At 27.3% G+C, this 12,352-nt stretch overlaps 1 protein-coding gene across 1 annotated transcript; it reads right to left on the bottom strand.

Annotated features, from left to right (window-relative positions):
• Positions 1-3,182: 3,182 nt before the first annotated feature.
• LOC100162268 (ring canal kelch homolog) lies at positions 3,183-5,372 on the bottom strand. Its single transcript, XM_029485768.1, has 2 exons — positions 4,707-5,372; positions 3,183-3,600 (listed from the first exon to the last, which is right to left on the bottom strand). The coding sequence occupies exons 1-2, from the start codon at positions 4,803-4,805 to the stop codon at positions 3,274-3,276; spliced, it is 426 nt and encodes a 141-aa protein (XP_029341628.1). The 5' UTR covers positions 4,806-5,372; the 3' UTR covers positions 3,183-3,273.
• Between the last annotated feature and the right edge of the window lie 6,980 nt (positions 5,373-12,352).

A 12,352-nucleotide genomic window follows, 5' to 3' on the forward strand; every position in this document is an offset into this window, starting at 1 on the left:
TTACTTTTGACCCCCCAAATTACCAACTAGATTCACTTTCCTATCAGAAAAGATACTGTTGAAGAAAATCGAAGCATTTCTACTGTCCTAAAAGGTGATGACAGACACAAAAAAAAAAAAAAATAAAAAAAAAAAAAACACACATCATTGTAAAATCAATACATTCATCGTTTCACTCAAAATCTAAAATTGTAAAAAGTTGAAAGTCATACAATAATCTATGATATATTATTAAGTTATATAGTTATCAAATAAAATACCATTTGATATAAGTTTATACTGTATATTTTACTGTGGGTATAGCTTAACTGAGTTAAAAATTATCATTAACTTGCCTTTAATTTGATGTTTTGTTAACATATACCCAGATTGAATACAATTTTGTAAATGCATATTCAAATATTCATCTTGACTAACTGACTTGTTAAATGTTACCAATTAAAATATTACAAATTATGCATTAAAAGTATAATAAATTGTTTTTTCAATATTGTATTTAAATTTTTTTCTTTTCAGGTTCATGATGAACTGGTAACATCAAGTCTTTTATCAAAATCGCCAGCTGAATATCCATTCAAGTATACGTTTTTAACATAATTTAAACTCTTATTTACATAAGTATTTGATTTGAAAATTAACGGAAACTATAATAGGACGGTGTAAGATTTTCCACACATTTTTTACATGAAGATTTCTTAAAATAAATAACTTTGGCATCAAAGGCTAAATGTTTTCTTTTTTCAACATTACAATTTACACAGTAATTTAAATTTTTATAAGCCACAATATAGCTATACTGAATGGAATGATGATTTTACTAATCTCACAATGATATTGTATATTTGTAAGTGTTTAATTTAATTTTTGACTTTTGTGTCTGTCAACAAATTTTGGATGAAGCCATTTTTTAAAAATTCTTCGATTTTCAATAATTAGGTTGGTTTTTTGCTATGTTTTTAAATTAGTTAGGTACCATACGTATGCAGTAAACTTATCTAATAATGTTTGTATATTAATATTGAAAAACAAGGTACTAATTATTTACTTTTAATATAATATAAAAATAAAATTATGTTAACATGGGGACCTGGGTAGTATATTTACATATACCACTGCCGTGGGTAATGTTTTTCCGAGCCCTCGTGTAGTGACAAATTATAGTAATATACTTATAAATTATAATAATAAAATGCAACGCTTTACCAGGCTATACTGTATTATATTTACTATTTTCAAAATACTTTTTTCGATCGAAGAATAAGTAATAACTGTAAATACGATGAGAGTGTTTACATAACAGCTGCTGGAAATCAGTCATGGACTCTAGTGTTATCACATATATACATATATTCCTATGTATTATAATTTAAAATATCTAGTTTTAATAATATAATTTTAATTTTTAAGAAATCATTGTTGTTTATTTTAATTTCATAACTTTCATTTTTATAATTAAATCTTAAAAGACAAAATGTCTGCAATTTATAATTTTAGTAATTGTTTTAAGAGATTTGTTAGAAGTTATAGACATACTCAAAACAATACTACAATCCCAATCGGTTACCAAAGGGAAGTTAAAATTATTATAAATATTGTCATTGAACCAATTCAAAATATGAGAACAGATAAGACAATACAAGATCCAGAATATTTTGTCAATATTTGAACTTTAAATGCTTATAAAAAAAAATTGTGACTATGGATTTTTAATTTTTTTCATCTGCCTTTGAAACAATACACTAGAAGCCTTCTATTAAGATTTCAAGTTTTTTCAACCATCAAATAAAATTGTATTGTATTGATATTTATAGAAAAAAAATAAAAAAAAAATGGAAATTGAAAATGTCGGTAAACAGCTCAAAATAAGTCAAAATATCTGGAAAATATTATGGTGTGTAGAAAACGATTATATAAACATTCAGTCAAAATGTCTTGTACCTACTAGGGGTTGTATCCAGAGGGTGGTTCTAAAGTGAAATAGCACCTCCCTTGGCATGTTCCTTTCTGGACAACAAATACTTTACACAACATGTATTTTTCAGTATGCTGGGGGTATTACAAAACACATTTGGTACATTTTGAATACTAAGCGCTTACAGTTTGAGGATCAAAAACATATGAATTTAAATTAATCAAATTAAATATGACAAGCAAGCTGAAAGGAGAAAATTATTGATTTGAATTTTCTATATAAAAAAGTAAATGGTCTTATAGACTATCCTGATTTACTCAGTTACTTAAATTTTAAATATTCCTCAATGTCAAACTAGTTCCATAAAATTGTTTTACATTCTATTTCAAAGGACAAATTATGCACTTGTTTTGCCTATAATTAGATTAATGAAATTAGTTAATGACGTCGTGGTTGATTTATTTAATTTTCATACTTTTGATGGTTTTTGTAATTATATTACCCATTATGCATAGTTTTATTCTTTACATAATTTATTATTATTACCCAGACAGCAATTTTTTGTTTAATAATATTATTATAACATTATAATAACGAATAATATTAGTATAACGTTATTATAATACTATTATAATATTATTATTACAAAATGCTGTCTGGGTATTATTGTTTTATTGTTTTTGAGATTATTTGTACTGTCATTAAGTCTACATAAATTGATTTAGGCTCTACTATACTAATAACTATAAAAACTGTTATTGGGATTATTCCAGTTTAAATTTGTAATAAATAATAAATAAATACCTCTCTAATTTCATCCTAATTCAGATTAAGAATATTTATGAAGAAAATTGTGTTTAGGTATATATTTGTTTATTTATAATTGTTGGTTATATTATTAACTACTTATGAATTATGATGAACCTTAATTTAAATGTTCAATTTTTAGCAATGGAAAAGTAAAATAGAAATTAAACATACTATATATTTTAACTAGTTATAAATCATTAATTGCCAATTTTCGTTATAATGACGATTATAATATGAACACATTTTAATGAAACATTCAAAACTCAAAAATTAATGGAAAATCAATTAAGATACTATAATACAATATAATAAAACATTAATAAATTGTATCGAAAAAAAAATCATGATTGCTAACATGTTGTAAAATATCTTGGCCTATTAATGGCTACTACTCCTGCTGGAATCCGTTCATCATTCATTGACGCTGTGACTATGGTCCAAGAATTGGTTTGTGGATTGTAACATTCAGTAGAACACAAAATAGAATAGTCCTTACATCCACCAATCACATACAACAAACCGTCTAATGTAACTACTCCTATATTGAAAATTTAACTTAAATTAATTGATACATTGACAAACATTTTGTTACAATAATTTAGAATTATTAAACAACAAGATATACCAGCATATCTTCGAGGCAAATGCATATCTGTTATAGAAGTCCAAACTCCTGTACTTGGCCTGTATGCTTCAACACTACTAAGGTGGTTAAATCCATCATGACCACCTACAGCATACAGTACACCGTCTAAAACTCCTACTCCGACACCACTGCGACAAACAGACATTTTAGCAACTGGTTTCCATCTATCAAGGCTGGGATGATAACATTCAACAGTGTTTAAATGCGGTGAGGATTTACTATATCCTCCTACCTATAAAATAAAATAAATTAATAAATACAATATTATTATTTTTGATTACAAACATGTATTATAAATTAGCATATCAAATGAAATATGACAAAAGTTCAAAATTATTATAAATTAAAAATCAATCTTGATATAGTATGATAATCTGTGTATATAAACGAGACTGTCCTGAGTAACTTATTCATAACAACGCCAAACCTATTAGAGCTATAGGGTTGATTAATATTATAATTTCACCGCACACTAAGAATAGATTTTGCAAAATTTTGATTTTTAGGGGTTAAAATCAGCAAAGAACAACATTTTAGTTGTACACCTATGTATGTATATACAATGCACTTTATTATTGTTCGTATATTGTCTTTATTATTATTTCCATGATAACCATTATTATTTTTTTATATCTTTATTGATTATAGTTGGTACATTATTATAACAATTTTCTTTCATTTGGATTGAATTATAGCGTTTCTTATTCGTTTTCTTGGCTAATTATTTAAAAATGTGCCTATCCAATGTAATTGTTCAGATATTTTGTAAAAAATATCATCGATTTAAGAGTTTTTTGTCATCTCATATAGATATACCAATTATCAGTGATGGTGCATGCGTGTTACATTCAATCATATTTTATTGGTTTAACACTTAAGAATGAATCCAGGAAATCTGAAGTAAAATTGTTTCTGATAATTGGAATAACTTTATTGCAACCTATGGCTTACAATTCAAATGGTGACAATGTCTACACTGATAAGGATTATGTACATTCGTGAAATGGTCAATCCCACTGTCTAGATATGCATATAGAACCCGAAGCAAGCAAATAAAAGTGTACAAGGCAACCAATCTCCAGGGAAATCATCATGCAGTAAAAATATATCAAGGGAACCCTCCAGAATTTAATAGTATTACATTAACAACATATCAGATGCATCATCCAGAAATGCACAGAGTTGCTTAGCAATCATCCAGAAGCTCATAAAGAATCACAAACCGAAATATTTTATTTTGTTATTCTTTCTCATGAGAATTTAATTTACTCCACCTACTATTATTAATATAACAAATATAATACATATTTAATATCATAAAAAAAAATAATAGTTTACCACATATAAAAGATTATTTAGGACTCCAGCCCCAAAATCACATCTTATAAAAGGCAAACCAGATATCATACGCCATTCTTGAGTATTATAGTCAAACATTTCTGCACTATTTAAATGTCCATCATCATCATTATATCCACCAACCTAAAATGTGATATATAATTTATTATTAACTACTTCATAACAGAAAGAAAGAAGTATTAAATATATTACAACATTACTTACGGCATATAGATAATCGTTTATTACACGAACTACTGGATATACTCTTTTAACTATCATGTCAACCGTTGGTTTCCAACAAGGTGATTCTGAAGAAACATCTAGCACAGTAACAGTCCCAAGAGAATCAAAATTATCTTTATCATAACCACCCACAGCAAACGCTAAATCTTTCACTACGGCTAGACCAGCTTCTTCACGGCTTATAATTATTTCTGGTGCATACTGCCATCGGTCCGTTTTTGGGTCATACAATTCTATATTCTTACTTATGTCAGTTTCCTTTCCACCAACAACTAATATAACCTTTTATAATATTAAAATGTTAAATATATTGGAAAGAGAAATAAATGATAACAAAATTATACTTTATCTCCATATCTAGGTTTGTGCCTGATGTTTTGCGGAGTACTGCAATACTCTTCTGCCTTGAGTATTTGAAAATTTAAAGCTTCATTTATAAACAATTTACATTAATAAATTATCAATATAAATAAATATATTATAAAATATAAATTAATTCATAGTAAAAGTATATTTAAAGAAAAACTTACATTTAATACAATTTTTAATAAGGGGTTCCTCAACTACTTTATCTAATATGTAATTCTTCGATGTTAATGCTAAACGTACATATTCCATCAATTAGGGTAAAACACATTTTCTTAAATCCAGTTCATGTTTTACCCAACGAATAACACTTTCAAATATCTAAAACAATAAATTAATTAACTAGACTTCATATTACATATTAGAAGGCTATTGAATATTTCCTTTGCCAATCCTAATATATAACAATAATCAATTTTAGTTTGCCTACTTTTTCTTCACATGAAATTTTAAGTTTATCACTGGAGATCAACTTCATTAGTTGGGCCGATGATAAGGACAGAAAATCTTCACCAGCAACAACTTCTCTGAGGATCAAAATATAACAATAATAAATAAAATGTATTATAATATAACAATTATTATCATAATATCATTATATTATCATAATAATAAATAATATTTCGTACGAAAAGTATTTTTGAATATATCGTTCTGAACTTGTCAACAATTCCGTACAGCTATGTAAATCAGCTATTGTGTATATATCGATACAATTTGCAGGGCAGAGTTGAGTCAGTAAAAACTCACAACACGTCTCTGTTACTTCTTCTAACTGCAAGAAATTTGAAGTTGAAAACAAAATCTTAAAAAATAAACAATATACAATTTAAATAATTTAGTTTTCTATAGTTAAATCAAACTTTATCTATTATTACTTGAACGTTGTCTTCAGTGATCATAATTTTCCCTGAATAAATTAAGTCTATTAAGATCAGTAAAGCGGTTGAGTCTATGTCTCTTATGACAACAAGATCTAGATTCCGTTCTGCAAATTTTGTAAACATAGCATGGAAGTAAGGACTAGCCGATGCTAATACTACTTTATGTGCAAATATTATATTGTTATCATCCTCTGTTACAAGTTTAACATCACAAAAAACTTCATCACTAAAGACAAAAATTTGTTTTTAATATTTATCGATCAGTTTAAATCACTTACTACTTACTTTTGTAGAGATTGCAATACTTCATAAATATCAACAAAAGATGATTTTTTATATGATTTGACTGGTTTGCATCTCCTGAATGCTGTTATTTGCCTTGTATTTTGCATTGTAAATTGTATATTAATCCCAAGATCTGAATGTCTTAAAACTATAAAAGTCATTTCAAAATAAATTATAATTATTGTTGTAAATGGCTAATAATACTCTATGAAAAAATAGTAAAAAAATACATTATTTTAAATTTAAATGAGAGAAACTATTATCGATAAGTAAACTTGAAATTAGAATCAAAAAATTGAATTTAAATTTCAAGCCATATAGTTAAAAACTAAAAACACATTAAATGTACTGTAAAAATGTACTGTACTTAAATATACTGTACAAACAATCTGAAAACAATATGTTGGTAACGGTGTACAAAAATTATTTTATAATATTTTAGAACTATAAATTTTATAATTACAATAATATCTTCAAAAAAATACAAAATAAATAAGATATTATTTAATGATAATAATATTTAATACATAATATTTAAAGAAAAATGGAAAGGTTCTAAAATATTATAGAATAATTTTTGTACACCGTTACCAACATATTGTTGAATTTGAATCCTATTTAGGTACAAACTTAGTCATATTTTTTTACCTTTATAGTAGTGAACTGAAAATCAGTTATTATATGAAAATTAATTTGTATAGTCCAATTGATGTTTAATCACACAAGCTAGTAATGAGAGTTTAAGTGCCTGAAAAAATAAGCGATACAGTTTGTTTGTTTAAGAATGTGTAAGGGAGAAGGGATTTGAGGGGTACATTGAGACACTAATTTTTCTAAGAGACATCTCATTCAATTTATTTTTTTTTTTAAAACACTAAAACAACCATTTTTGTTTTTTCTTACTCGGTTCTTAACCATTACTATTTACTAGCCTTAAAAGAACACTAATTAACTATTAATAATATTATTCATTGTTTTAATAAAATTGAACACATTAAATGTGATACATTAAGGGCCGTTTTTAAATGTCTGATAACAATAATTGACAGGATTTCTTTAGTTAACGATGAATTCTGCCGCTTGGACTTGACCGATACTTAACCCGCCATTAAAAACGCCTTTTAAGGAGTATAAGACAAAAAGAAAATTTGTCTCATTGTGCCCCGTCCCGCATTGTCCAACCTATCAATTTTAAGTTAAACATTTAATAAAAAAACCTAAACGCAATGTTTTATATGAGTAATAAATATCAGAATAGGCATATATATTATACAATAAAATAAAAAACCTTACCTTTTACAAATATGACACGACAATACGAAAACAAAAAAATAAATTGACCGATGAGGCGATGTATATTCTTATCACCAGGACAGCGCCAGTCATACCAAGGCCATGGCTAAATAACATGGTATGACAGCAACTGCTTACTGCGCATGACGACTACGTCATCCGGTCTCGGTAAAAAGGCGCGAAATCAAATATTGTATTATGATAACAGATAAATTAAATTTATCACTTATGATAAAAAATAGTTAAAATAATAGTGTTTGTAAAATTAATTAATTCATAATTAATAGTTAATTTGTATACTAAATAGATAAATTATTACAGCAAAATAATAAAATATTATTATTACTATGTGAATTATACTATTCATGTTGCAGCATGCTTTAGAACTACAAGAAAAGTATAAAATAGTATTGTTATTTAATTTGTATATTTCAAAATAATATACAATGAAACAATGTACATGTTACACATGTACTAAAACAATTAAATTCATAACAAAAATGTTCTTATTTTAGTTTTATTTCCAACTGTTGGAGCATTGTCGGCAATATTTTTATTCAGATGATTGAACCTTACATAAGTTCTGGTTCGGATTAAACAGCTTACCACTTCTTCTGGTAATACATCATTACTTTCTAAAATAACTTTAGTTTTTAATGTTTCCATAACTTGAGGATTTTTATTGAGTGAGGTACCATGCATTTCCTCAAAGTACTTATTCATTACTTTTGCAACTCTCATTAATGTATCCGATGGTGTAATTAAGTGACCTCTTGTTATATGCTGAGTCCAGCTGGTTGATATTGAACTATCCAATGACACTGAAGTTTCATTGCCTAAATCAGGATATTTATGTACAAATCGCCTGGCAACATAACCCACTACATATTCTAACGCTTCATGCTCCACAGTTCTACTTGATGCACTCTGGATAATAAGGATAATATAAAGTGTAAGGTATATGCATTTATGATTATTTTAGTATGTATAGTACAAAGTTTTTTTTTAAGTCACCTCTGTTTTAAAAAGTTCTGAAAAATCTTTGTCTTCCTCTAATACTAAAAAATGATTATCTGCTGCAGAGTAAGATAGTTCTTCGGTGGACATGTGATCGTTGTCTAAATGCGTTTGAAGAATTTCAGACTCTTTGACAATTGATGCTGATAAACATTCAGTATCGATTAACCGTTCACCTATTGTATCTTCAGTATTCCTGTACAGTGCAATAGAGGCATGTTTATCAAGCAAGTACCATTTTAAACTGTAAAATTTAGAAGGTCCATGTTAAATTATAAATTTATTTATATTTTATTTATCCAGTTTTTTAAACATGCCAATGTTTAAAACCAAGAGGTGATAAGTGTGTATTTGCACCAGACATAGCTTTTAAATAGGTGTAAAGGTTTTCAAGAATATCTTGATTCAAACGTCTTGTTATTATATAACTTATATCAGGATATTTTAATTTCAAATCAATCAAAAGATTTCTCAATGACTGGTTACTGTATAAAATTCCTTAAATGTGTACAATTTTAGAAATTCAATAACAATTTACAACAAAACTATTATAGTTAAGTACATGATTTTTCACCTTTTTGAAATGGTAACAATGTTTTATGTCCAACAACTCTCATCTCTAAGATAAAATGATCCATTGTTTTTAATAATTTGATTTGATTTTCAAGATCCATTCCATAACTTTTTATAAATTTATCTACTGGTAACTGTGTGTTAAACAGGTCAAACCAGTCATTAAATAGCTGTATTATCCAGGAAGCCTATATGTATAACAATAATAATGATTCATCCAACTATTCATCCAACAAATATAAATAATTTATTAAAAAAATTTTATTTTCTAATTAATTAACTAAATTAAAAAAAAAATAATAATAAAGTCTCTAAGAGATAATTTATAATGTAAAGAATCCCCGGGAGAAAATTTTGATATAAATGACATTATGAAAACATTAAATTTTGTATTAAAAAATCAAACCATTGTTATTTGGTGTGTTGGATAATTATTAATTGTATGTTTAATTATTTTAGTATACAGTTATATATACTTATAATATGTATTATATGGTTTTCTTTTGTCTTAAGGGGCCTCGCCATCGCATTGATTTAAGCAATTTACATTTTAAGGCAATTTCTAATCTCGTTGTCGCCACCCGAGGTCTATGTGTTAGTCGTAAATGATTATTAGTGTATGTGGCGTCCATGCGGGTCAATTGTAGTGGTACGGAGGGCTCTCGCACGCACTCGCACGCACATGTCAGTGTGTAATATTGTGATCGTGAAAAAAATGTTTATTTTTCACTCAAACACACGATTCTAATTCCAACACAACGTCGCAACGATTAACTCGATTTGCATTCTGACAAAATATTCTTTTTTTCCACAACATCTACGAAGCATCGGTCGAGGTACATTTTTAAAATTGTATTTAGTTAATTAAATATTTAAGTTGGAAATTCTGAATTTTTTTGATTTTTCTACAATTTTTATTGCATTTTAAATTACAAAAATTAAAAATGTGGCTCGACCGTTTCCTTGTATATATTACGGACAATCCGAATATTTTTTCAGAATAAAAATCGTGATAATTGTCGGCCCGTACCGTTGGAATTGGAGACAGTAGTTTTTGACAAAAAAAGACGTGGTAGCGAGGCCCCTTAAAAAAAAAATGTTATATAAAGATCAGTAGAATAATAAAAAAAATTGTGGACGTCCCCATGGTGGTCAACGTGTTAAGTTGGGTTGCAGGTATGTTTGAGTACATAAGCACACAAAACATTATCATAATTTAAAACAAAAAAAATAACTATTGGGTAAGTGTTACTTGTGGTGGATGGAACGAAGGTGGTATATTCTTCCCTTCTGCTTTTAATTTTTTAGTACTACATAAATAGCCAGATGTACATGCAGGAACAAATATCCTAATATATGTCAGGCATATTAATATTAGGACTATATTATGAAATATTTTTAAACAAATGATAAGTTTTAGGTAGATAGTAATAGTTCTACAATGTGTTAGTGTGGTACTAACGAATAATACAATAAAAATAAACAATGTTCATCATTATGTTAATAATAAATAAATTGTGTACTTTTTAATGCGTCATTTACAAGTTCTTGAGATCTTAACAAATCAATACCACTTGTTTGTAAATATTTTGATAGAGGCCCTGTTATTTCAAATATTCTTTGGTAGATAAATACAAGTCATGTCAAATGTCTAACCATGATTAAAGATAGTATTATCTGTAGACTATAGCCGTGAATCAAACTGCTCCCGTGCTTACAAGTAACAATTGATAAAATCCAATATTTTATATTAATAAAATATGATAAAAATATAGTTTACACATGGTTTAAATTTATAATTAAAATCTGTTATTCTAAAAAAAAGTACACTACAGGAGGACCGGCCCAACGGAATATCTAATATAATAAATAAAATAATTTAATCAAATACCTAATAATATAGATTTAACTTAATTCTAATAAACTGCAGATTCAACAAAAACAAAAATATATATATATTATATACAATGTACAAATGTAAATAAAAAATAAATATGTACTCAATCTGATTTGTTTTAATAGTGTTATGGATTTTAAAGGTTTTTTAAAATTTTTAATTTTCTTGGTGTATTGATGGATGTCTCTTTCATTTGTTTTAAATGCCTTGACTTGAAATCTTTTAACAGTTTGGCGTAGATTAATTTAGTTAGTAAATAATCAAAATGTTCAATACAGCTTTTATCTAAATTAAAGGACAATAATATGGTGGCTATATAATAGGTTATAATAGGTTATATAGCCTATAGTCTTCCTCGATGAATGGACTATACAACAAAAAAATAATACTCAATTCGAAACAGTAGTTCCTGAGATAGGTAGACGCGTTCAAACAAACAAACTCTACAGCTTTATATATCAAACATAGTATAGATTGTATTAATAGTTTCGTACTTTGAATTTTGAAATAATCAATTTAATACCTATATTTGTATACTAGCTGAACCCGTGCACTTCGTTGCCCGTAAAAAATAACAGCTCTTAAAAAAATTATGATTGTTGTAACGTGAACAGCCGTTGATCACAGATCGCGGGAGTTGCTCGACGTTGTTAAATTATCGGACATGAGGGTTGACTAAAGTACAATTTGTATTATTCTGAACTGATCGTATTTAAATATATTACTTATATACAAACAAATTATATTGTACACATTTAGGTATTAGGGGTGGTCGCGACCAGTAGGGGAATAAATGTTTATATTATATAAATATGCAATAGCAATGTGACAATAATAAATGGCTGACAGCCGAAATAACAATAAAAATATGGCAATCTGGTATACAATAAATGATATATAAGCATAGGCGTGTTTACGGGAGGAGCCTGGTGGGCACTGGCCCCCCCGGCAGACTGTGCCTCCAACAAAATAGCTAGGATAAAAAAAAGTCGTACGGTACCCTGCAAGTACCTATAGATTTTAATTTATTGTAATTTATTTAGTTACGCATTTATTAATTAGTGGTTATATTATCATCATATACA

The sequence above is a fragment of the Acyrthosiphon pisum genome, chromosome X (genome assembly GCF_005508785.2).
Source record: "Acyrthosiphon pisum isolate AL4f chromosome X, pea_aphid_22Mar2018_4r6ur, whole genome shotgun sequence".
NCBI lineage: Eukaryota > Metazoa > Arthropoda > Insecta > Hemiptera > Aphididae > Acyrthosiphon > Acyrthosiphon pisum.